The following is a 27,971-nucleotide window of genomic DNA, read 5'->3' as shown; positions in this document are numbered from 1 at the left end:
GAGGTGGATGACACAAGGGTGAATTCCAGAGTGGTTATGGAGCCCGCCGCTGCCTTTTTAGCTGACATGGGCTTGGACCTAGTCCATACCTCGGCCAGAGGAGTGACCTCAGTGATGGCAGCAGGAAGACAGCTATGGCTGCAGAATTGGTCAGTGACGCAACCTCCAAGGCATATCTCACAAAGATGCCCTTTAAAGGATCACTCCTCTTCGGAAGCGAATTGGAAAAGCTGGCCAGTAAATGGGGCAAATCTCCAGTATCCCAGCTACCAGAACATAAGAAATTGCCATGCTGGGTCAGACCAAGGGTCCATCAAGCCCAGCATCCAGTTTCCAACAGAGGCCAAACCAGGCCACAAGAAAGCAGTTACAGCATCCCTCGCCCCTGAGGGGTCGCTCCAGGGGCTCACAATGCTTTTGCCCCTACAGAAACTCGACATTTCAGAGGTCTCGGTCCTTTGGGAGGTCTCAGTTGTTTTGGAGTTGGCAGGCCAAGAGAGGGTCAGACTCAGGTTCAGGTTCGTCCCAAACCCCCCAATGAAGTTTTGTCAACCCACCCTTGGCACGAGGAGATAGGGGGTTGACTGTCCCTCTTCTACCAATGGTGGATCGATATCACTTCAGACAAATGGGTACTGGAGGTCATAAGAGAAGGATATATGCTGGAATTTCTCAGCACTCCTCAGGACATATTCATAATATCTCCTTGCCACTCCAGGCATAAGAAGTAGGCTGTGGAGACTATCATATTAAGAACATAAGAACATAAGAAAATGCCATACTGGGTCACACCAAGGGTCCATCAAGCCCAGCATCCTGTTTCCAACAGTGGCCAATCCAGGCCATAAGAACCTGGCAATTACCCAAAAACTAAGTCTATTCCATGTTACCATTGCTAATGGCAGTGGCTATTCTCTAAGTGAACTTAATAGCAGGTAATGGACTTCTCCTCCAAGAACTTATCCAATCCTTTTTTAAACACAGCTATACTAACTGCACTAACCACATCCTCTGGCAACAAATTCCAGAGTTTAATTGTGCGTTGAGTAAAAAAGAACTTTCTCCATATTAAGGCTCCTTAGGATGAGGGCTATAATCCCAGTACCTGCACCCCAGGAAAATATGGGGCATTATTCCATATATTTCATCGTACCCAAGAAGGAAGGTTCCTTTCGCCTCATCCTGGAACTCAAGAGCATCAACTGACATCTACGAGTGATTCATTTCCACATGGAAACCCTACGCTCTGTGATAATGCTGTATAATCAGGAGAGTTCTTAACCTCCCTGGACCTATCCGAGGCCTACCTACATATTCAAATCCGGCAAGAACATCAATATTTCCTACACTTTGCAGTACTGAATCGCCATTATCAGTTCTGGGCAATGCCCTTTGGCCAGGCCAATGCCCCCAGAATATTTTCCAAAATTATGGTGGTTGTAGCGGCAACGTTGAGAAAAGAGGGAATCCTGGGGCACCCTTACTTGGACGACTGGTTGATCCAGGCAAAGTCTGTGGATGACCAACAGGGTGACTTCCTTGCTTCAGGAACTCGGTTGGGTCATAAACCTGGACAAAAGCAATCTCAAACCCTCCCAGTCCTTGGAACGGAACCCACCTGTCGGCTCATCCGGACATGGCTCGTTGTCTGAAAGGGTTGAAGTACCTCTGACTACCCCTATGGTGGCCGAATCCCTTGTGGAATCTTAATCTAGTATTGGAGTTTTTGGCTGGGACACCCTTTCGACTGCTGTGCAGTCTTTCCTTGTTTATTAACCCTGAAAATGGTATTCCTTGTGGTTATGTGCTCGGCACGTCTTATCTCTGAACTACAGGCATTGTTGTGTCAGGAAGTGTTCCTCCGGATGACTCCAGGAGAGTTACAGCTTCGTACCTTTCCATCCTTCTTGCCCAAGGTAGTCTCAGAGTTTCATTTGAATCAGTTCATTTCGTTGCCTTCCCTAGATAAGCACTAGGTCACGGAAGAATACTACCTCCTCCGCCATTTGAATGTCAGTAGCTTTTGGTGCGGTATCTGAAAGTTTCAGAACCAGTCCGAAAGATGGACCGCCTGTTTGCCCTTCATGGTGGAAGGAAGCAGGGCGAACCAGCTTCGCGGGCTACCACAGCTCGTTGGATTAAGGAGGTGGTCATAGGATCCTGTGTGGAGGCAGGAAAGCCATTATCCCTTCAGGTTAAAGTTTATTCCACTAGGGCTCAGGCAGTCTCATGGGTGGAAGCTAGACTCGTCTCTCCCATTGACATCTGCCGAGCAGCGACGTGGTCCTCCTTGCTCACCTTCTCCAAGTTCTACTGCCTGGACGTTCAGGCCCGGGAGGACGCAGTCTTTACGAGGGCAGTGTTAACTGGACCATGGCAAGCCTCCCGCCCTGATCAGGAGTTGCTTTTGTACATCCCATTGGTCCTGAGTCCATCTTGCTACATGCTAGGAAATGGAGAAATTACTTACCTGATAATTTAGTTTTCCTTAGTTAGACAGATGGACTCAGCATCCCGCCAATGGGTTTCCAAGAACGGTGCCAAAGATTCATCTGTGGAGTGGATATCGATTCCAAGAGATTATGGGTAAGCCATCATCCAGTCCCTAGATCATGGCATCTGTAATCTTGCTGGGGTTCAGTGTTTATTTTTGGTTGAGTACAGTTACAGTCATCCATTTTTAATCATATTTTTAATCAAGTTTTTTCATTATTATGTCCACAGTGGCTTTTGAAGAGAATATTGAAGGGCTGAGGTCACTACAGGGGTGTATCTAGGGTGAGGTCAGCGTTGAAACCTGCCTCCGTCTCCATCTGCTGGCAGGGGAGCATAAACCCATTGGTCCTGAGTCCATCTGTCTACACTAAGGAAAATGAAATTATCAGGTAAGTAATTTCTCCACTATCTACCACCACTGTGAATTAACCACTTTGCAGACTTCTCTCTGGTCATTCTTAATTATTTTAACGAAAACTGAAAACTCAAAGATCTTGCCTAGATTGTACATCTTGATCAATAAGGTTTAGTAAAGGGGGTCTGTATGTTATTTAACTGAGAGTACCCAGAGGAAATCTTTTACCTTTTTCTATCACATTTTAACTTAACATAATCTCGAAAGCAGTGGTGACACTTGTTACAAGCTGGAAGCCAGCCCTCACTGAAGGAAGGAAGAAGAACTGCCAAGCAACTTTTGAAAAAGTGATTATGGTTAGAAGAAAGGGGTAAAACCAAATTAACTGAAAGCCAAGAGAGTGGTCATTAGGGTCTTGATCTCCCGCATTTAACCCTGTCATGCTTCCTTTGGGTGCACTCCTAAAGCCAGGAAACCGAGATGCCTGTATGTCTTCTCTCTCACTGCACAGAGCCTGGTGGCACTTTATGGATTTACTGAGGACAAGAGTGCATGAAAGCTCATGTCTCAATAAACTTGTTTGTCTGTAAGATGCCACCAGCCATTATTCGTGTTGTTACTGCAGACTTAACACGGTTATCCCTCTGAAAGTTGTCTCACCATGGTAAAAATTGTCCTACTCACAAGAGATTTTAATTTGATGTGGTTTAGAGGCACTGCTGCTTTACACAGTCAAACAGATATGAATGTTACCAGCCTGAAAAAGACACTTTAAAAAGTTCAAATCAATCTTTGACTTCATTTGTTTATACAGCAAGACTCCATCAGTAAAGAAAGCTGACACATCAGCTGACTCCTCTGAGGTAAGCTGTGTCCTTCTCTTGTTTTTCCTACCTTTGGATATTCAGGGAAAAGACTGACAAGAATTTGTTTTAACTGAATATTGCCCTGATTTTATAGCTCCTCCCATCTTATTGTAGTCCAGTCATTGAAACGACAGTCCTGTTCTGGAGCTGTTTGCACCAGGGCTCTTCCTGGAAGCCTGCAGTCATGAGTCACTAGGTGTAGCCATTGCACAGTGGCTATGTCCTCCCCAGGGGCTGTGAGTGCTGTCTCTGCAGCACTGACCAACCTGGGAAATAGAAGACCTGAGCTAACAAGCCTTTTGCATGGCAGAGTGCCACTGGACTAGCCTTTAACTGATTATTTTAATGATGCTTTCTGACATTTGGATCTTTTATAAACACTACGTTTTTATTTCTCTTTCACTTTATGATAGTACTTGCCTGATAGTTTTGTCAGGATCAGCTCAGAGTTTCTGCTACTATGTGTATGATTTAAATGGCTCTGTAGTCCAGTATAGGATCAATAGGCTACTGTACATGAGTGTCAGTAATATAAAAAATACAAGCCCAAATATTCCCTGCCTTCAGGAAGAAAAGCCCTAGCTATTTCCTTCCAATTAGAACTCACTTTTACCTATCGATTCAAAAAAAGCATCCTCAGCATGTGCGCTCTTTCCATAGAAAGAGTCCTAGGCATGTGTCCCTCGTGTCATGTCAAGAGTCCCAGGCACATGCCCCTCCCTTCATATCAAGAGTCCCAGGCATATGCCCCTCCCTTCATATCAAGAGTCCCAGACATGTGCCCCTCCTTTCATGTCAAGTCCCAGGCATGTGCCCTCCTTCCATGTCAAGAGTCCCAGGCATATGCCAGGCATGTGCCCCTCCTTTCATGTTAAGAGTCCCAGGCATGTGCCCCTCCCTTCATATCAAGAGTCCCAGGCATGTGCCCCTCCTTTCATATCAAGAGTCCCAGGCATATGCCCCTCCCTTCATATCAAGAGTCCCAGGCATGTGCCCCTCCCTTCATATCAAGAATCCCAGGCATATGCCCCTCCCTTCATATCAAGAATCCCAGGCATGTGCCCCTCCTTTCATGTCAAGTCCCAGGCATGTGCCCTCCTTCCATGTCAAGAGTCCCAGGCATATGCCAGGCATGTGCCCCTCCTTTCATGTTAAGAGTCCCAGGCATGTGCCCCTCCCTTCATATCAAGAGTCCCAGGCATGTGCCCCTCCTTTCATGTTAAGAGTCCCAGGCATGTGCCCCTCCCTTCATATCAAGAGTCCCAGGCATGTGCCCCTCCTTTCATGTTAAGAGTCCCAGCATGTGCCCCTCCCTTCATATCAAGAGTCCCAGGCATGTGCCCCGCCTTTCATGTTAAGAGTCCCAGCATGTGCCCCTCCCTTCATATCAAGAGTCCCAGGCATGTGCCCCGCCTTTCATGTTAAGAGTCCCAGCATGTGCCCCTCCCTTCATATCAAGAGTCCCAGGCATGTGCCCCGCCTTTCATGTTAAGAGTCCCAGCATGTGCCCCTCCCTTCATATCAAGAGTCCCAGGCATATGCCAGGCATGTGCCCCTCCTTTCATGTTAAGTCCCAGCATGTGCCCCTCCCTTCATATCAAGAGTCCCAGGCATGTGCCCCTCCTTTCATATCGAGTCCCAGGCATGTGCCCCTCCTTTCATGTCAAGGGTCCCAGGCATGTGCCCCTCCCTTCATATCAAGAGTCCCAGGCATGTGCCCCTCCTTTCATGTCAAGGGTCCCAGGCATGTGCCCCTCCTTTCATATCAAGAGTCCCAGGCATGTGCCCCTCCTTTCATGTCAAGGGTCCCAGGCATGTGCCCTTCCCTTCATGTCAAGAGTCCCAGGCATGTGCCCCTCCCTTCATGTCAAGGGTCCCAGGCATGTGCCCCTCCCTTTATACCAAGAGTCCCAGGCATGTGCCCCTCCCTTCATAGCAAGAGTCCCAGGCATGTGCCCCTTTTTTCCTGTCAAGCATCCTGGGCATGTGCCCTTCTTTCCTCAGTAAGATTCCCAGTTACGTGCCCTTCCTTTCATATCGAGTATTTCATGCATGTGCCCCTCCTTTTACAAAAAGAGTCCTGGGCCTGTGCTTGTTCTTTCCCAAGAAGTGCACCAGTCAGTTTTCACCAGCAGTTTGGAGATTGTGGTGCCCCTGAATTGAACTTCCTTTTTCTTTCACAAGGGCCTTGACATATAAATGCTTCCTCCCTTCAGCCTTGAAGTCACATCTTAAGATCTGTGTAATCTTGAAAGCTCATCTAGAACAATATCCTTTCATTATTCTTATTTTAGTCCAATAGAAGTTTTCACAGCCTGCAAAGGATTCAATTCCTTCATACTCACGTGATATGAGGATATTTTATTCAGCTCCTGAGTCCTGTATCTCATAAACAGTTTATGGGTACTTAAATTAAGAGAAGCCCTAAGGCAATTAAATATTCCATGCTCACACTTGCCATACGTGGCCCATCCTTTATCCAACTTTCTTGAGTGAATGCCTTCCCTGCACAGGGTTACTTAGTGTGGGCAGTTTCTTTAATACAGTTCGACACTGAAAATCAAGCAAGAATCAGGAATAGGCCAAGCTAGTTGTTTTGTAGCCACAATGAGAAGTGGCACTCTCTTTGTATTTTAGCTGAAATTATGATAATGTGGAGAGCAGTGTTACCATGAGGCACAAGTACAGAAATAACAGCAGGATTTGCTTAATGAAACTATGGAGCCTACACACAAAGATTAGCGTACATACTAAGGGTTACAGAATGTGAGCCCTAGACTGGGAGTGATTATTTCAGCCTAGAAGGTGAACTTCCTAGGCCCATGCCAACTGCAGGTGGACACATTCAGGCTGGGGTGAGGTCAGAGTTTTCCTTGTGCCGACCCTGTTCGCCATAGGTTGAGCCCTTAAGTTCCGGGGGCTGGCAGGACTTAGGCAAGGATCCCACAAAGGCGGTCAAGCGAAGTCTGTGAGTAGGTCAAAGTCAGAGCAGGTGGAGATCAATCAGCGTCGGAATAAGGCAGAGGTCAAGGCAAGTGGATATTAAGCAGTGGCAGAACCCAAGGCCAAGGTCAGAACCAGGGATCAGAAAGGACTGGACAAAGGATAGGAGAACCAGGACAATCAAGACATAGACTGAGACAGACAGGTAGGAAGCAGGATAGGAACAATGAGGACTGGGTAAGAGACAAGACAAGAAGAAAAGGAGCTGGAGACATGGAGAGCAACACACATTGCAAGCTAGGCAGTAGGACCTGTTGCTGAGGCTGGGATCATGAGCCAGGTTTAAATGTACAGCCAGCACCGACATCATCTGAGCATGACTCCCTTGATTTCATGCCATGGGGCCCATATCTTCAGTGTAGTAGCGCACATGCATGTAGGAACAGCACAGGCAGGCAGAGCATTGGCGTCATGGCAGCATCCTTGCTGCCGGTGGTGTTCATGGCATCCTGGGGTGAGTCGCCCAGTCGCGGGGCCATCTCACGGCCAGCCCATCGTTACATTAAAGCTATTTAGCATGACCTCAAAATACTGTGCTGTGCATTAAGGTCTTTGCATGCATGTCCTGAAGACATTTGAGGGTACGAGCTAACGTTCCCTTGTATCCACATGGAAAAGTGGGAATGTTAGATGCAAATTTAGGCTTTGATAGGTGCATGGGAAATAGTGTGATATGATCCCCTCAATGTACCATGCTCACTAAGGCCTAAAATTTTACACACACTTCATAAAAGATGTTAAATGTTAGCGTGTCCACAAGTCTGGCATGCTAACATTTAACATTGGGGGAAAGCCCTGCCCTCGGAGCATCCCCCTGACACCACGATTGAGAGATCTCTGTGCCCCAATAATCCCCTCCCTTCAACACAATATTATGTTTGATGGCTCATGGGATGGCCCTGTGAGCCGCCATACTCACCCCAGACACCACTGGCATTTCTTTGTGGTGGGCACCCAGCCAGCAGATGACCACTGCCATGGGCAGTGCGCGACGCCTGAACACCACCGAGGTCTAGCTGCTCCCCGAGGCCTCCTAACAAGAGCACAGAGTACTTATAGGGCCCATGATGGAAAAAGTCCCATGACACCCTTTGATGATATCAGCAGCCCTGACTATATAAGGGATCCTGGGGCAACTTACTGACGCCTCAGCATCGGGTCTCCTGCCTAATGCAGTGCGTGCTGCTCCTGCGCTTAAGCTGTTCCCGTGGTCCTTGGCTTTGCTGTTCCAGTCTTTCTGCATCCAGCCTTGCCTTGCCTAATCTGTTTCGTCCAGCCTTGCTTGCCCTGCTAGTCTCGTTCAGTTTCTCTTCATTTGCCTTCATCCATCTTTAGCCTGATTTCCTGGTACTGATCCTAGCCTTGGACCTGTTCACACCTCCCTGTCACCTGGACCTGACCTTTAGCCTTGGACCTGAATACTCTTGTTTGCTGCCTACCCTGACCCTTGGCCTGTTCCCTGTATCTCCTGTCTGCTGCCTATTCTGACTCTGGTGTGCCCTTGGACTCTTGTTCACACTACTGCCCTAGAGACCCACCTAAGACCCGCTGACTGTCAGAACTCAAGGGGTCAGTCTTTGGGGGAGGCAGCTTGTATAGGTGAAGCTCCAGTGTATCCTGCTTCAGGGCACGTTTGCCAGCTGTCAGCATAGGCCTCATAGGGTCACCTAGAAGGCTGCGTCAACTAAACCATAGCAGTAAGGGCTCACTGCCACGCCACTCATTTCACACAACCAGCCAGGGGCCTCAGTGACCCAAAGTAATACCTCCTTCCATTCACCCTGACACAAACAGCAAGCGTCCTTGGTGGTCCAATGTAAATCTTGGTTCACTTCTCCCCTCAAGATGCTCCCTTAACTCTTTCAACAATAATATCAAGAAGATGAGGGCAGGAGAGAACACAGTTCCCTCTTACTTCACTGCCTTTGACTTCCAAAATGGCACTGGCTGGGCCTCTCATGGTCCTCTTCCCCATTTATGTGTAGGAGGTCAGGATCAATGAACTGGGTGAGGGAGTTGTGCCCTCTCCTGCCCCAGTGATCTTGTTGCCATCGTCGGAAAGAGTAGGCTGGGAATGGAGGCATCTGGCATGGGTCTAGGTAATTACTTCAGGACAGCAAGGCCCCTTTATGGTTGTGGCAGTGGGGGGGTTTAAGAGGGGCACAGTGGTCCCTTGCTGGTTATGTTGGGGAGGGGGGGGGAAGGTTACTTCAAGACACTGAGGCCCCTTGATCAGGGTGTTGGGAAGGGAGGAAGCTCATTGGGGCAATGAGGACCCTTGATCATTGTGTTGGAGAGGGGTGAATAGCTTACACTGGGGCATTGAGGCTCATTGATTCTTTTGTCAAGTAGGGGTGGTGGTGGTGGCAATCAGCCTTTGGATTAATGAGGAGAATAAAATCTCCCATGTTATCCAGCCCTTTCACTTTAGGATGATTACCTCAAAAAGATTTTGTGATGTTGGTAGCAAGCATGCTATTTTAGCACACATGCAGTAGCGGCAGAGTTTTAGTGGATGCACAAAAATATTTAATGCATCGCCCATCAAGAGCCATTTTGACATGCATGTTAAAACTTTTTTAGTGCAGGTCATATAGTGCATAGGCCTCTCTGGGCCTGATATTCAGCGCTACTTAGCTGGATAAGTTCGGGTGGTGGCATCTGAATATTTGGCTGCTTTTAGCAGCTTCACTTAGCTGGATAACTATTTAACCGGCTACATTTTTATTTGGCTAAGTAGTGGACAGGACAGGGGCATTCTGAGGTGTGGCTATTTATCCGGTTAACTTAGCCTGATAAGTGGCAATAACCAGGTAAGTTAGCCAGATAAGTTAGATCAGTTATTGAGTAAATCTAAAGTTAGCTAGATACACTAATCTGGCTAACTCTAAGTTATCTGGGTACACTCAACAGCACAGCCGCACTGCTGAATATTCCGGTCAAGTTAGGCGGATATATTTATCTGGCTAGTGGCAATATACTGACCTCTAGATGTGCAAAAGCCATGGCAGTATACACACAACTAATAAAGGTAGATTATAGCCAAGTTTTTATGTGAAAAGGGCCAATGCTGCATGCTTTGAACTTAATGTACTGTAGAGAATGATTTTGAGTATTCTATGAAACCTTATTTTTATAAACAGGGCAGTCAAGAAGATCTTGGCCTGTGGAAGGAACAGTTTGGCAATTTTGTTGATTACAAAGCCAATGGTAAGACTGATTGTAGTACTGCATTCAAAATAATCCTACAGTATTTTTTTTCTTTGTCTGCATTTCTGTCTTTGTTTAATACTACCCTCAGGTCCCAGCTCTGTGGGGTTGGATTTTTCTCTGCATGGATATGAACATGTATATGGACTACCAGAGCGTGCAGAAGCACTGCAGCTCCAAAACACCGGGTAAGGGAGAAGAAGATTTTCTTCCTGCATTAGAATAATTCAGTGGCGTAGATTCAGGTGGACTTGAACATCTATGATTAAAAGAAACGAGGATTATATTAACTTCTAGAAGGAAGTTGTGACAATTGTGTAAGCCTCACTCCGCCTTTTAAGCGAGTCACACTTCCATGCTCTGCTGAGCACTGATCAATCATTGCAGGATTTGGGACACAGATTCTGTGATGGGCACTGGCTTAACCTGTAGGACTGTAAAGAGGATCATGTTCCAAAAATAACGGTTCTCACACTAAAAGCTGTGATCAAAAATAGATTATAGAAATAAAAAAAAACCTGAAAGCAGTTCTTTGAATTCCAAAATCACATAAAGGCAGTGTGAGGAAGTATATAAGAAACTCCCTCAGAACACTTTAAGGGGCTGGCCACAGCTATCTGGCCCGATCCGCCTTAAGACCAACCCAGCAAGGGATTCTGGGCCCAGGGAGGCTCTCTTCAGCCTAGCAAAAGAAGGCAGGACCCAGAAGTTTGGAAAAGGCCCCAGGGAGAAGGCAGGAAGCCACCTTATGCCAGAACTACATATATTTAATTCCTTGTTAAACCAAGGAACTGCAGAGATAAGCAGCCTATATGTTGTACTTTTGTTTTGACTATAAATAAAACCTTTAGTTTGATTGGAACCAACCAGAGTTTGGCCTCACTTTGTATTCCTGGCTGTTTCCTAACTCGTGGCTGCTCCTGAGCGAGAACAGGTAGATAGAGTTCCTATGCTGCTTAAGTCAAGTTAAAAAATATGCAGGATTCTCTTGGTGTTCCCAACAAGTCTTCTTTTTAAACCTCACTAAAATACAAAATGGACCATACAAATCCTTTCCTTGCTTTCTAAGGTTTAGTTCTTCCTGAGTTAACTCATCACATGCAAGAAAAGGAACTCCCCTTTCCTTCGAATCTAGCAGAGCCACAGGCAGAGCACAGATCCTTAGCTGCCTATCCCTGGCTCCCTCCACGACATCTCTTGAAGATCTCTCATTACCAGTTCCTTTCCTTATATACTCCCATACTACAGACGATCAGGTTCATCACCCTTTAGGGATGAACCTTTCTATCATTCCTAAGTGACCATCTTCCTTCTGGAACTCCCCTAACTAGAAAATCCCTCACTTAAAATTATAATGGCGTCTAGGCAGCCCTACAGTTGTACAGAATCATAAGTGGGGCCTAGCTAAGCTGGGCCTCTCTCATTCTCACCCTCTTTCTCTTTTCACACCATTCCATTTGGATGGGGCCTAACTAATGGGCTGATGCAGTAAAGTGTGCTCAGGCTGAGCGCACTGTTAGCCCCATTTGGCCGCACGTTTTCGACGCACTATTTTTACCCCTTATACAGTAAGGGGTAATAGCGCCTGGAAAACGCGCGGCCAACCCCCCCCGAAACTAATAGCGCCCACAACATGCAAATGCATGTTGATGGGCCGCACATTTTACTTTCAGAAATTAACACCTGCCAAAGGCAGGAGTTAATTTCGGCTGGCACCGGGAAAGTGTACAGAAAAGCAGAAAAAAATGCTTTTCTGTACACCCTCTGACTTAATATCATAGCGAAATTAAGTCAGAGGCCCCAAAAATTAAAAAAAATTAAAAATTAAAAAAAAAAAAATTAAAAATATGCCCACGGCCCGCGGGTTGGAAGATGGACGCTCAATTTTGCCGGCACCCGTTTTCCGAACCCGTGGCTGTCAGCGGGTATGAGAACTGACGCCGGTAAAATTGAACGTCAGCTGTCAAACCTGCTGACAGCCGCAGCTTCTGTCAAAAAGGAGGCGCTAGGGACGCGCTAGTGTCCCTAGCGACTCCTTTTACCGCGGGCCCTCATTAGCATACTTTTCTTTACTGAATCCCATGCCCAGGAGAGTGGCCTGGGCGCATGTCAGGAGAGCGGGCGCTCGCCGGCTCTCCCACGGGTTTTTCTGTATCGGCCCGTAAGCTGGTCCTATCTCTATTTCTCTCTCCCTCTGTTCTCACTGCACTCACTTTAGGAAGGGGCCTAATTAGGCTGAGCCTAACTGGGTCTAGTTGAGCTGGGTCCAGCTAGGATGGATTTAACTAGGTTGGGCCTAACTGAGCTGAGCCCATCTGGGTAGCAAGACTATGTTTAACTGGGCTGGGCCTAACAGGGCACTACTCCTCTCTCTTACTATTCTGACACCATTCACCTAGGATGGGGCATAACTAAACTGGGCCTCTTTCTCTCTTACCATTTCCCTTGGCTTGGGCCTAACTAAGCTGATCCTCTTTCTCTCTGTCTCTGTAACACCCCTCAGATGAGGCCTAACTATATAGGGCCTCTCTCTCACCATTCTCTTTGGCTGGGGCCTAACCACACTAGGCCTCTTTCTCTTTGTCTGTATCTTCTCATACCTGTTTAGTTAGCCTCCAATGGAGTCTAACTAAACTGGGCCTAACTAGGTACTACCTCTCTCTGTCTTGCTGTTCTCACTTCACTTCTGTGGTAATTTCATTTCATTTATTGTTCTTAATATCCCACTTGTTAAGCATGTTATTCAAGTGGTGCTCAATCAGATATTTTCAATTCTCAGTGAAAGAAAGATGTGCTTCCAGAAATCACAGTTCAAAAACTTTCTTTATATTTCTTTAAGCACAGATTCCAGAGTCAGAGAATCCTTTAGGTTAAATACAGTCTCCAAGGATTCAAATTTCACCCTGTCTAAACTGACTAATTAAGCAAAATTTCAGCTTATGGACAGCGGATCTACATGGTTCTATCCCTTTTCTTTCACCAAACACCCTGACTGTTACTGGGTCTGGGAGGTCCTGAGAAGGTCCATGTTGACTTGGTTTGGTGAAGAGAGATCCAGCAATGCAAGATTGCAGGCTGCAAGGGCAAAATATATGTGAATTAGCAGAGGTTGTGCACACCTCATTGACAGCGGGATAGAGCCAGTCCTACCATAATACATGCAATATGCCAGGTAATAATTTAGCTACCAGTGGCAAAATATCAACCACCTGGAATTTAGGAAGATTTACAGATTTTGTCTTTGTTGCAAGCAGGTTTCAAACACACAGGAACAAAGCTGAACACAATCTTTAATATGAGGCTGATATTCAAAGGGTTTAGGTGCTTAACTTTAGGAGTTAGAATCCTAAATTTAGAACCCAAATTTTACTAGGTACAAGGGGGTGCATTCAGGGAAATGGATAGAGCAGTGTACAAATGTAAACTCAGCATTGATTTTTAGCACTGGGTGCCAAACCTTAGTATAAGTAAATACCTCTCCTAAGTGTAGGAGCCTATCTTCAGCTGTTGAAGGAATCTTTTTTTAGGCATCAATATAGGCTCCTAATTAAGGCAATGTAAATCAAGGAGAGAGAGAGAGAGAGAGAGAGACTCTTTCTAAGGCTTGTATATTAGTCAATTATTTATATCACTGTAGGAGGGCCAACTAGTAACTCGAGGTGAGGTTTTGGTGGTGGTCTAGGGTTTGGGGAGCAATTTTACATGCAGAGTGAGACATACAAACAGCGCAGTACACCTCAGTGAAGATTTGACGTCATTTGGAGTGAGTAAAGTCACACAAAGTTGAGATTTCTACAATGTTCTCTCGCCCTAGCTTGATCACTCCAAATGATGTCAAATCTTCACTGAGGTGTACTGCGCTATTCGTACATCTCACTCTGCATGTAAAACTGGCACCAAAACCCTAGACCACCACCAAAACCGGCCCTCCTGTAGTGATATAAATAGTTGAATACTATGAAGGCCTTATAAAGAGGCTCTCTCTCTCTCTCTCAAGTTTTAGGACCTTGAGTTAGACTTGTCTTAGGCACCCGGCATTTTCTGAATGGGTCAAACAAAATACAGACGCATACTCCTGTTTGTCTCCTACTGCCCTTCAACAAAAGCCCCCTAGTTTACATCTGGTCTTCTTCCATCCCCAGATGAAGTCTAACAAAGAATCTTTCTTTTTCCCTCTTCACTTCTGACCAGGGCTAGTTACACAGAACAGGTCTTTCTGTGCCTTTAGTTGGTCTGTCGCTGTCAATCAGAGTGATTGATTCAAACAGAACAGGTCTCTCCCTTCAATCATAGACAATACTTTTACCTTTCCTGTTTAACTCTTGAAATGCCAGGCAGATAGCTGAAACTTGCAGGAAGATTTGTAAACAATACTCTGACAAGTTATCATTTGAACTAGTGGCATTACCTCAAGCTATGATTCTACATAGAACCCCCATATGCAAGGTCCCTAACTGTGAGGGCAACCACCTCCTTGCTTTTCCTGCATGGACAGGAATGACGGACATACTTGTAAGAGTCTCCCAGTCTAGGTAGCCTTCTAAGACGGTTGCATTAGTAAGGAGATTGTACAGTATTTTCAATTAGAGCTCTGTGCTTCCAAAAAATGTATTTCAAAGAAAATCCATTTAGCTGAATCTAATCCCAGACAACTGTTTAAAGTAGTTGCTGTTTAGCTAAAAAAAAACCCACTCCTACCTTCAGAAGTTTTAGATTGCACCACTAATGATATTGCATCTTTTTACTCCAATTAAATAAAGTTAATTTGGTCTACTTTGTCTGCTCCAGGGCCTTCAGTTCCATCTGGCCCTTCTCCTGTTTTGCCATATAGCTCTCTGAGCTATCTATAGTATCATTCTCTAACTCTGATGAGTCTACTTTATCCTCTCATTTTTCAAATTTCAATCTAATATCTCCTGTGGACAATGGCATACTTACTGTATATCTTCAATGCATCTTACAACTTCTAAATTAGATCCTGTGCCATCTAAGCTCCTAAAGAATCCCAATTTGTCCCTTACTGGTCCTATTGCTATTAGAGTTAAGAATAAAAAAAACGATGGGTCAGAGAAATCTCAAATGTCCAATATCTTTGTCCTTGAGAGGTCTTATTATGAGTTACACGGGGGGACCATGTATCTCATAGTAAAACTGCAATTCCTTGTGATACATCCGTGAGACTATAAATAGAGACCTTGAGATTTCTCTGCCCCATTGTTTTTTGATTCTAGATAGTCTGTGGTTGGGGCATTCACCTTTTCCCCTGTGCTACTAGAGTTAATACATCTTTGTCCCCTGGTTCTTTCCCTGACCAGCTAAAGATTTCTAGGGTCTATCCACTGCTTAGAAAAGAATCATTAGATCCTATCATTTTGTCAAATTATAGACCAGTTTCTCACCTTTCCATGATTTCTAAAATCATCAAAAAGGTATTTTTTGAAATTTTGACTAATGAATGATTATATTAATAAGACTAATGTTCTGCATCCTTCTCAGTCTGGGTTCCACAGAGCCCATAGTACAGAATCTGCAATAATAGAGTTAACCAGTGACATTCATCTTAGATTTGATACAGGTAAGGCTGCACTCAGTCTTTTTACATATGTGTGCTGCCTTCAACACGGTTAATCATTCTCTTTTACTTAGGAGACTAAGTGAAATTGGAATTGTAGATGGGGTACTGTCTGGGTTTTCTTCTTTTTTGGTCTGGATGTAAGTTCCAGGTTGACTGGAAACAAAAGTTGTCTGATCCAATCTCTTTATCTTCAGGTATGCTGCAAGGTTCGATTCTTTCTCCTTTTTTATTTAATTTCTTTCTTTCACAATTGGCTACTTTGATATAGGATTTTGGATTTCGTCCTTCATTCTATGCAGATGATATTCAAATTAATGTCTTTGTTAATAACCATACTCCATTAGATTTGTCCACATTTAATCATTGTCTAAATCAAGTGGCCCATTGGATGACTTCTCATAAATTACAGGTTAACCCTATATAATGTGAGACACTTTTGTTTAGTAACAGATCGAGTCCTGCTTCATTAGCTCTAATTATGAATGGAATCTCAATTCTGCATAGAAATTAGGGGGTCAATATTCAGACACTAAGCGACTCAGATAGCCGGATAAATGTATTTGGCTAACTAGCAGAGTATATACAGTGGCATGTTTAGACTGCTGAATATACTCAGCTATCTTAAAGTTAGCTAGCTTTAGAACAGGTTAGCTGCATTACTAGAGTTCAGCAGCTAACTCTGAATATCAGAGTTAGCTGCATAAAGGCTAACTCTGCTCCTCCCCAAAATACCTCCTACCCGCTCCTGACTTATGCAGCTAAATTCTAGCTGCCTAATGAGTTAGGAATCTAGAATTTAGCCGCATTTAATAACGCCATTTTTCCATTTAGACAGATAGCTTTTCAGTTATCTGTCTAAATGACTTTTGAATTTCGACCTCACAGTTAGTACATTAGGAATACAATTAGATTCTCACCTTTCTATATCTCAATATATCTCTGCTGTTCTTAAAAAAGCTTTTTATCTTTTAAGATATAGCCATTGTTTACGTCCTTTATTAGAGCCAACAGATTTGTAATTACTTACTCATGCTCTTGTAGTATCTAAATTAGATTACTGTAACTCTTTACTGCTTGCAGGTCCTAATTATCAAATCAAGTGACTACAGCTTTTACAAAATACTGCGGCAAGATTAATTTTTGGGCTATGAAAGTTTGACCATGTCTCTCCTATTCTAAAAAATTACATTGGCTTCCTGTTAGTTACCATATTCATTTTCAGATGTTATGTTTAACACTTCCTGTTTTGCATTTCGGCTTACCAAGTAATCTTTTTAAATTGGTAATACTTTATACTCCAGCTCGCACTTTCCGCTCTTCTCAAAAAGGCTTCCTCCATCTTCCTCCTCTGTCTGTTATTTGCCTTGATTCTAGAAGAGAATCTACATTTAGGCCTGGATTTTCTAAAATCGCAGGCCTTAGTGAATCATGCAGTACCGGGGCGGGCCTGCGAAAGCCGGCAGCGATCACACCATCGCGGTGCAATCGCTGCCGGCTTTTGCAAACCAATAGCACCACCGTGAAAGGTGGTGCTATTGAGAGCGTTCCTAGCGGTGATAAGGGGCCTTACCTTTTCGCCGTCAGCGACTTTTCGCGTGCGACTTTTCGCGTGCGAAAGCTATAGAAAATGACCCCATTAGTTACCAAGCTCCTGCATTATGGAATTTACTTATCTTTGACATTCATGCTGAACCTGATTATTCAGGAAGGCATTAAAAGTGTGGTTTTTCCATCAGGCCTTGGGGACTTGGATTGAGATCAATTGATTCTTAAACTAAAGTTTTGATTTATAGTTCAGTTGATATAAGACAGCATTAGCTGTTCATTTGTTTAATAGAATTTTAATTTGTTTTTGTATTATTTAAGTCAATTTGCCATATTTTTATGGATTCCATTTTATTAGAATAATTGTGTGGGTTTTTATTGAAGTCTGTATACATTTTGTTTTAGAATTAAGTATGTTTTATTATGTACTTTTCCTGGATAACATGTTTTTACAGGTGGTTTATAAAATATTAATAAATGAAATGAAATGAAATGAACATACGTTCCTTTAATATAGCTTTTGATTACAAAAACAATTCTCCAAGAAAGTGTCAGGCTTCATTTACACTGGTGAAGCAGCAAGAAAAGGTTTATGGAAAGAATTTCCTCTACACATTTAAAACATGGGTGAAGGAACAAGGGTACATGAGCATAATTTGTTTAGGGCTGGCTGGTCCCTACATACCATGAGGGGAACCATATCTCATACTTAAATGGTTGTAGAAATGTATTCAAAAAATGTAGCCACAAAGTTATCTTGGAGGATTTCTACACCTACAGACTGCAACTCAGTGTCAGATGCTGCTGGTCCCATTGAGAGCAAGTCTAAGAAATACAGTAACAAAGAGTTTCTGGATCTTATTGGAGTGACTAGAAATATGTTTTGCCATAATGCTGAGAAAGTACTCCAAGATAACATGTGACAGATGATAAAGTTCTGTTTTCTTCTGTTTCAGTGGCACTGATGCATATCGACTGTATAACTTGGATGTTTTTGGCTACGAGCTCCACAACAAAATGGGTCTTTATGGCTCAGTGCCCTTACTCCTAGCCCATAAACCAGACCGGACAAGCGGGATTTTCTGGCTGAATGCCTCGGAAACCTTGGTAGAGATTAGCAGAAAAACTGCAGTGGTCGAGGTAAGACACATACAAATATCCTGGACAGACTGTATCGAGGAAGACAATTACTCTGGCATGACTTTGGCTTTAAATTCATTATATATGCTAATCGGAATTCTTGGTGTGTCTCTCTCTTTTCCACTGAAACAGCAATGACCTCTAAAAGAACTCTGTTCCTGACTCACAGCTCTGTTATTCCTGGTTACCTTTGAAATAGGAACTTGGGTTAAAATCAGTAAATGGCAATTGGAACCGCTGTGTTTTTTTAAATCACTTTCTCCATATTGAAATATTGTCTATTAAGATCCATCATGCAGTGCTGCTGTGGTGCAGAGCCCAGGATCCTATCCAGACAAACTCAGACCCTCACTAGATGTACTCCTGTCTTACTCTCATCTACCACTATTAAACATAGTGGATTCTACTTAAAAATAAAAACAGTAAAACATATTGTTATGTGACTTCTGCAATAAATACAGTTCCAGCTTGTAGGAGTTCTTCTTGTTATAATAACCTTTTGCTTGTAAGATGTTCTGATGGGAGAAACCACAGTACAAGGATGTGGGTCCAGAGTGTAATTTGAGGGGAACCGGGGAAACTAATTCCCCTACTTTTTTTTTTCTTTTAGCAATGGGAATACTTAGTTTCCTTACTTAATTTGAACCCCCCCAAAAAACTGCTCAGGCATCTTTTGACTTTCTGATCCTGCTGTCTGACTACACATTTATTACTCTCCAGTTACAACACTGAGAAAGTCCGTTGACAGGCAAAGATATCTGCTTTTTCTGAACCTTAAATCTTCAACTTCTAAATTCGAAAATGTATTTGTTTTTTCTTTTACAAACATGAATTGTACAAGACTGCTGTACACGCAACCAAGAAAAGGGTAGTGCCTCAAACAGATGTGTGCTGGATGTCTGAAGGTGGAATCATTGATGTTTTCCTTCTTATGGGACCCTCCCCTTTTGAGGTCTTCAAGCAGTACACACAGCTGACAGGTATTTCCTGCATCAGGGATAGAACAACAGTGGTTTATCCTTATCCATCATTGCCTGTTACAGTGGAGAACCTTTATGATCCTTGACTCCTTGGCATTCTCTTACAAAACAAGCAACCAGCAGGACATTTCTTAGTGGTGACCTAGTGAAATCTCAGGCACTTCTGGGGGCTCCCAGGGAAAACTAATATCTGGGTCTCTTAAATAGTAGACAAAGTGAGTCTGAATAAAAACATTCAACCCTGGGGAGGAGTAAACAATTTTCAGCAGCCCCCCGTTGCTGCTAAATTTATTGATAGTATGTGGACCCACAAACTCTGTAGCTATTTTTCAAAGTAAAATGTTTCCCTTTGAAAATGTCCTATGTGATCCGCAGGTGGAAAAATACCCACCGACTTTGCACCTCCTGTTTCTGTGGGCAGCAGAATGGAAGCAAGCCACCATGCACATATGTGAAAATGAAATGTACGCACAGTGTTGTCCTCTGTGTCCTAAACACAGTGCCTCTTTATAATCCAGCAGTCAGTGGGCTGTGAAAACTAGCATATACTTTTAGCTGCTCTGAGGGAGACCATTTTCACCCAGGGCAGTGTACACAGATAGATAACTACCCAGCAATGTACTCAGGTAAATAACTATCCAACTGAATTCCCTGAAAAATTGACTCTAAATGCAAAATTTCATGTGTTTTTTTTATTGTGATACAGAACTAGCTGATATAAATCATCTTGGTGTCCAGACTGTCTTTTTCGCTGTAGCTTCTTGAACCCTGTCTTCTTCCCTCTCACTCTCCCCTTGCCACCGCTGCTCCCAATCGGGCCGATACAGTAAAAAATGCGGGAGAGCGGGCGAGCGCCCGCTCTCCCAGCATGCGCACAGGACACTCTCCTGTGCGCGCGATACAGTAAAAAAATGTATTTAAATTAGGCCCGGCGGTAAAAACAGGCGCTAGGGACACTAGTGCATTCCTAGCGCCTCTTTTCGGACAGGAGCGGCGGCTGTCAGAGGGTTTGACAGCCGACGCTCAATTTTGCCGGCGTCGGTTCTCGAGCCCGCTGACAGCCACGGGTTCGGAAACTGGACGCCGGCAAAATTGAGCGTCCAGTTTTCAAACCGCGAGCCTATTTCAAATTATTTTTTTTTAACTTTTTTAAACTTTCGGGACCTCCAACTTAATATTGCCATGATATTAAGTCGGAGGGTGCACAGAAAAGCAGTTGATGGCCCTAATAGGGCCCTAATAGGGCCATCAACATGCATTTGCAGGTTGCGGGTGCTATTAGGTTCGGGGGGGGGGGTTTTGGACGCGCATTTTGGACGTGCTATTACCACTTACTGAATAAGGGGTAAAGCTAGCGCGTCAAAAACATGCGTCCAAATGCCGGCTAACTGTGCGCTCCATCGGAGCGCACTGTACTGTATCGGCCTGAATGTCTTGTAATTATCTCCTTGTTTAAAATATATCAAATATTTTCAGAATTATAATTTGTAGAGGTATGGCCAATTTGATTGAGCCATATGTAAAAAAAAAATCAAACTCTTACTAATATTCATGAGCAAGGTTTGTATTCTACACTGGTTTTATTGACTGGAGTCCATTCTCAGCCTCATAAATGAAAGATGCCCTTGAAAAATGTACTTTTTTTGCTGTCTACTCCTTGATTCAAGGTTTCCTCTCCCTGTCATCCCCATGTCCAATTTCCATTTCATCACCTGACCTGCTAGTCTGTAACCCAGTTTTTGGAGGAGCAAGGGCTGGCTTTCATGAGTACTGGGACAGGAAAAGAAATTGCCCATCCTCCTTTCTAAAAAATGTGCTGATAGGAGATTATTATGAACTAGATTTAGACATGTGGTCAACTTTCAACCTGTCCACATTGGGACAAAGTCCACACGTATTTTCTATCTGCGGACTGTTCCCCAGTTTTTAAAGTGAAGGTACACGCATACTTTCGCTTTGAAACCCAGCACAGGCACAGTAGGCCAGATTTTAGTACCTACGCATGGGCGTAGATTTATACGCGCAACCCAGTGCGCACAAATCTACGCCCAATTTTATAACATGCATGTGCAGCCGTGCGCATGTTATAAAATCCGGGGTCGGCACGTGCAAGGGGGTGCACACTTGTGCACCTTGCACGCGCTGAGCCGTAGGGGAGCCCCGATGGCTTTCCCTGTTCCCGATCCGAAATACAAAATAGGCTTGGCACGTGTAACCCCCCTACGCGCGTAAATCCAACTGGATTTATGTGTGTAGGGCTTTTAAAATCTGCCCCAAAGTGCACACAGTCACTTGCATCAGCTTTTTCAACAGGTAGAATTGTGCCTGAAAATCTATGTGAAGACTTGAAAATGCAATCTATGGGCTAGATTTTCAAAGGGATATGCGCGTACCCCCCGAAAATCTGGCCCAAGCTCCCTCTGCGCGCGCCGACCCTATGTTGCATAGGCTGCCGGCGCGCGCAAAGCCCCGGGAGGTGCGTAAGTCCTGGGGCTTTCCTGGGGGGTGTGTCGGGGGCGTGTTGCGGCCGGCGCATCATTGGGGGCGTGTCAGGGGCGTGTCACGACTGGCACTCATCGGGGGCGTTCCGGGGGCGTGGCCGCAGCCTCCGGACCAGCCCCCAGACCAGATCATGGGGCAGATTTTATAAAACTACCAGGCGCAAACAAAAGTATGCCAGATTTAAATAGATACGCATGTAGTCGCGCGTATCTGTTAAAATCCGGGGTCGGCGTGCGCAAGGCTGCCCAAAATTGGCAGCCTGCACGTGCCGAGCCGTGCAGCCTGCCTCCGTTCCCTCCGACGCCACTCCGAAATCGGAGCAGCCTCGGAGGTAACTTTCCTTCCACCCCCCCCCCGCACCTTCCCCTCCCTTCCCCTACCTAACCCACCCCCCAGCCCTATCTAAACCCCCCCTACCTTTGTTGCACAAGTTACGCCTGCCCGAGGCGTAACTTGTGCAACGTTTGAATATTAACGTTAATACTTTGTAATAGATTCGGGATTGTACAGGCAGCCAGTGCAGCGAGATCAGTGTCAGTGAAATGTGATCAAATTTCCTGGTTCCTAATAAAAGTCTAGCTGAGACGTTTTGTAATCGTTATTATGGTTTCAAGATATATACGGGAAGACCGAGTGATAGAGAGTTACAGTAGTCTTTATTTGAGAAAATAAGAGTTTGCAATACAGTACAGAAGTCTTCGAAAGTTCATAAAGGTTTCAACTGGAGTAATATATGTACATTGGCGTAACCTGTATTAATTAAATTATTCATAGTAAAGTTTTCATCTAGCTGGATACCTAAATTCCATACTTGGTTTGAGGAAGTAATTCGAAAAATACCCAAGTCTAGAATCAAAGGATTAACTAGAAGGATTTCTACTTAATCAAATGAATTCAGTCTTTCTAGGGTTTAATGCTAGTTTAAGATGAGATAGTTCTTGCTGTATTGCTTTCATGTAGATCGATAGATTTAGAGAATGGTATGTAAAATTGTATATCATCAGCATACAAGAAGAAAGAAATTCCTAAATCTACCAGTAATTTGCACAGTGGGAGCATATAAATATTGAATAGTGTTGCCGAGAGGGCTGAACTTTGAGGGATACCTGTATCAATATGGAAAGTATCAGATATGTGATTTCCCAATTTGACGTGGAATAACCTATTAGATAGGAAGGAAGAGAACCATCTGAGAATGCTACCTTCTATCTCAATGTTGCTTAGCTGATGGCATAACAGGGTATGGTCCTTAGTGTCAAAGGTGGTCTTTAAATTGATTAGCACAAGAAAATAAGATTCATCACAATTAAACCCTTGTAAAACAGAGTCCATTAAGGACAGGAGTAAAGTTTCCGTTGAATGTTGTTTCCTAAATCCAAATTGATTAGGGAAAAAAAATATATTGGTCTTCTAAATGATTCACAATTGATGAGATAACACAGATTTTTCCAGTAATTTTGAGAGAAAAGACAAGTTGGATATGGCCTATAGTTGTCCCAGTCGTCGATTCTACTGCTTATTACTTTTTTGAATCAGCTTTATCACAGCTTGCTTTAACCCAGATAGTACAATTCCTTCTGAGAGAGAGAGATTAATTAAGGTTGTGATTGTTGGAATGATAACACTGTGTACTTGTTTCTTGGAACTGGCTGAAATTGGATCACGTGGGTGAATAGCAGGATTAATTTTGGCAATAATTTGGCTAATTTCAAGATTAATTACTCTGTCAAATGTAGTTCATTTAACCAGGCCATGTGAATCTTCAGGGGCTCTTGTGAGAGAACAGACAGGGAAATTAGATTTCACACTATTGATTTTATCTAATAAAGATGTGGCATACTCATTGCAAGCAGCATTTGAGAAGTTATAATTTTTCAGGAAGGAAGATGATGGGTCCTTAATTAAATGTTTTACAGCATCGAAGCGTAGTTTAGCATTAAATATTACTCCATGAATCTGTTTATGTGATAAAATTATTTTTACCCATGCAAATCACTCTGAAAATTGGCCTCCCCAAGATGTTCTTCAGTATCCCCTTCTTGGGACCAAGAATGTTGTGTTTGGTGGTCCGCAGGCTCCTCCCACGAACCACTGTACTCACCCATCAGGCCGGGCTCCAGCTGCCACACTCTGACACTGTCAGGATGTGCTCGCTCCCCGTGCAGCGGGACACCACTTCTCGGTGTGGCAGGATGCTGCTGACAGTCTTCAAGGCGGAATGCCGCCAATGCTTGCTCCAGACCCCCAAGGTGCACGCGCACCTGACAACATCTCATTTAAAGGGCCCACGGTGGGAAAAGGCCAGCAGTACCCTGTGATGATCTCAGAAGGAAGGGCCTATAAAAGGCCATTGCAGCAGCTCCTCCTCACCTCAGCAACAGGTCTCCTACAGCCATTGTAGTGCGAGTTGCCTCAGCGTTCCCTTCCTGTGTACTTGTCTTCAGTTCCTGGTCTTTGTTCCTGTTTTCAGTTCCAGTGTCTTGTTCCTCAATTCTTTGGTCTTCATCTCGTCCGTCAGTTCCTGTACTCAGTCTTCTGTTCCTCAGTTCTTCTGTGTGCCTTGCATCCTGTGTTGCTCCTCGTTTCGTCTTCTTGCCTGCCTATCCATCCTGGCTTCCCTTGGACAGATAACCGGTACTGACCTCGGCTTGCTTCCTAGACTTCTCTTGATTGTCGCCTGCCACTGACCACTGCCTTTCTACTGGACATTCCTTGACAGCCACCAGCCTTGACCCGAGCTTGTCTTCGACTTTGTCTGCACATTCCAAGCTCTGCTATGGATCTTCTGTCCATCAGCAGAGGTCCCCTCCTAAGACCTGCCAGCCCTGGCACCCAAATGCTCAACCCAAAGGGAACGTGGGCTAGCATAGGCGAAGCTCCAGTTGGGTGTTTGCCTCACCTGACTCCGCCAGCCGACAGTGGGGACCTGCAAGTCTCCACCGTGCAGGTTGCGCCAACTCCACCTTGGTCCAAGGGTCCACGCCCACAACAAAGAGGAACCGTACAATAGAATCTATGACTCCTGGTGTTCGTGATTTCAGGCTTTTGATTCCAAGATTATAAAATGTCACTTCTTTTACGGAGCTCAATTTTCAAAGTGATTTACATGGCTAAAGAGCATTTTACCTGCATTAATCGGCTGTCCGAAATTTGCCCTCCTACACTGAGCCTCAAAGTTTACACATAAAAGAGGCATTTTTGGTGGTGTGTGTAGTTCAGGGTATGAAAAGTATGCATTTAGTAGGCATTTTCAAATCTTCATGCATATTTTTCCAGCCAAAATCTATCCACAGAAAAACATGGGTGCAAGTGACCGCACATGCTATCCTCCAAGTGAAATGGGTACTTTCACGTGGAGGACTGGTGCAAAGCCTGCAGGTAAAAAGTGCACATGGTCTTTGTTCCAATGTGAACAGTTTTAAAAGTGCCCTCGTTGTGTAAATCCAAAGAATAATGGAATCCAAACAATGTAAAGTATTCAACTCAAAACCATAGCTTCTTCATTTACTTCTAAACATCTTTGTGCCGCAGCAGGCAGATGATAAAGTTGCTCATATTGAAAAAGATGAAGACAATCTTCTTTCTAGTTAGACATTGGTGGTATCAATTTATGTCCTTGAGGAATGCAGCCATTTTAGTCCACTTAGAATCTTTTCTTTTACATGCTTTCTGTGTTTGTTTCCTCCTGGGTTTGGAAAGGTTCTGTAGTGAGATTCTGTAAGTTAGCATGATTTTAGTCTTGCATAATGGATTTGTTTTTTGTACTTGTGAAAAGTGATGAATTTGGCATGAAATTTAAGCTACCTATATTATAAAGCAAGAGTTAAAGAAATACTAGTGTTTACAGTAGATTATTTATATTGCTTCATACCTATAACCTCAATTAAATCCAGTTCATCATACCACCTTACACACACAGTATTTGCATCTGTTGATGGTGGTAGTCTGTACCCTTTCTCCATTAAATAACTACTGAGATTTACACTCACGTCCTTTGAGGGCAGAATGTAGTCCAACTTTACTTTTGCCAAAGAATCAAGTTTCTGGTTGTTGCATGCAAACTAAATTGACTGACCTTCTTTATGCCCTCTTCTTCCTTGTTAGGCACCCAGTCCCTGCCTCCACTCTTCTCCTTAGGCTACCACCAATGCCGTTGGAACTATGATGATGAAGAGGATGTGAAAGCAGTGGACACAGGCTTTGATGATCATGACATCCCCTACGATGTGATTTGGCTTGATATTGAGCACACAGAAGGCAAGCGATACTTCACCTGGGATAAGGAAAAATTCCCCAACCCCAAGAAGATGCAGGAGTCTCTCCAGGGCAAAAAGCGGAAGGTGTGTCATAAGGTGGAAAGGCAAGAAATCAAAGTAGAATGCTAGCAGGCCCAATGGAATTAATATTCCACGTGATGAAGCCCTGATTCCCTATGTACTCCACAGGACTTGGACTGGAACATTTTTTTAATGGTATCAGATCTTGAATTAGTTCTACTTTACAAAGTGAGACCCATATTACAATTCAAAATCAAGCTCAGATAATAACACATCTGAGGAGGGGACCTGTGAGATCCTGAAAGCTTATTTACAAGTGATATTTTTATATTACAAATTTTAGATTTAATTTATTCTGCACTTAAATGTTTATACTGTCGATATTAACTTCTGTGATTAGTTTACCAATTAACTATATTTAAACTATTAAAAATAAAGTGATTGGAAAATCAATTGTTTGTATTCAGCAATTACTCCTGGGGGAATTCTGCACAAAAAATTTAAAATTCTGTACACAAAAACTTAAAATTCTGCAAAATTCTGTATACTTTATATTGGTCAACATAATACAATATACAGGACAGTCTTTAAGTAATTACATTTTAAATTAATACAGAAACAAGTTATTACTTAAAGGTTCAGAATTTTAAATATCTTGAGCAGAATTTCCCTCGAAATTCACTGTAAGAGTGTCCCTGCCACTCTCTCTCCCTACTACTCCCCTGGCCATGTTGCCCTCTCAGGCCCCAACTCCTCCACTTGCCAGTATCTCCCCTCTCCACCTCTAGGTTCAACCCCTTCCACTCTACCTCCACTCCCAGTTTGATCCTGCTGTCAGTACTGCCCCTCACACAGGCTCCCTCTGTCCCTCCCTCTCTCACACACGTTCCCTCTCTCTAGTGCACATACATACCCCCTCATACAGGCTCCCTCACTCTCTCACACACACACATCCGTTATACAGGATCCTTCTCTCTCTTGCATACACACCACACAGGCTCCCTTTCTTTCTCATGCATATACCCTCACACAGGCTATCTATGTCTCTGTCTCACACACCCCATCACACAGGCTCTCTCTCACACATAAACAATTCCTTCACACAGGCTTGCCTTCTCACAAACAAGCAAGAACACTCACATACACACAATCCCTTTTTCACACACACCAGCTCCCAATCTCTAAACACATACACACTCCTTCACAATCTCCTCAGATAGGCTCTCTCTGGCACCCACACTCAAGCACCCCCTTTCTCTCTCTCACCCCCCATGCTCTCTTATCATCCCCCATGCTCTCTCACCCCCTCATGCTCTCTCTCACCTCCCATGCTCTCTCTCTCACACACACACCCCTGCCCTCTCTCACATACACCCTCCTTTACGCACACTCACTCTCACTGGGGCCTTCATCTTCACCGTGAGCGGAGTGCATCATGCTTACGGCAAAGATGAAGGCCCCAGCATGCCGCAAGTGGAACGCTTCACACTTGCGGTGAAGATGAAGGCCCCGGTATGCCATGAGTGAAGCGCGTCATGCTAGTGGCACACTGGGGTCTCCTGCCATTTTCTGTGCAGAATTTCGGGGGGGTGGGGGGATTCTTCATGAATTCTGTGCTCTGCGTAGCACAGAATTCCCCCATAATTAATCAATACTCAACCAAAGATCATTTTATATCACAAATAACACTATAGACCACTACCCAATACCATAAACATAAATCCTTATTCAAAATAGTCTGTATTAAAAAGCCACAAACTATACAACATAATGTTAATGTTGTGTTCCGTGGTCGCATCAGGGGAGCAACAGGGGAGACGCCTGCTGTTGGTCCCCGTTATCCCCGCAGGCCTCTGAGTTGGCCGTCAGTTCAGGAGCCGTCCCTGCTCCTCCTGAGCGGCATCAGGCAGCTCTCCTCCGTGGCCCGATCCAAGATGGCCGCCGCCATCTTAGGTGCGAAGCCGCACCTCCTTCTGAGATTTAAAGGGACCTTGTCCCTTTAACTACCTACAGCTGATTCCA

The 27,971-nt window shown here is 44.2% G+C and overlaps 1 protein-coding gene across 1 annotated transcript in view; it reads left to right on the top strand.

Moving 5' to 3' along the window:
* The window catches only part of GANC (glucosidase alpha, neutral C), a 122,527-nt gene that overhangs the window by 23,244 nt on the left and 71,312 nt on the right, over positions 1 to 27,971 (top strand). The window contains 6 exon segments of the mRNA XM_029598630.1: positions 3,666 to 3,714; positions 9,864 to 9,930; positions 10,022 to 10,118; positions 18,007 to 18,190; positions 19,032 to 19,170; positions 25,777 to 26,012. Of these exon segments, the coding sequence (XP_029454490.1) occupies positions 3,666 to 3,714; positions 9,864 to 9,930; positions 10,022 to 10,118; positions 18,007 to 18,190; positions 19,032 to 19,170; positions 25,777 to 26,012 (772 nt within the window).

Source organism: Rhinatrema bivittatum, chromosome 4 (assembly GCF_901001135.1).
Source record: "Rhinatrema bivittatum chromosome 4, aRhiBiv1.1, whole genome shotgun sequence".
Lineage (NCBI taxonomy): Eukaryota > Metazoa > Chordata > Amphibia > Gymnophiona > Rhinatrematidae > Rhinatrema > Rhinatrema bivittatum.
Note: the sequence above shows the minus strand (reverse complement) of the source record. Positions and strands in the feature narration are given on the sequence as shown.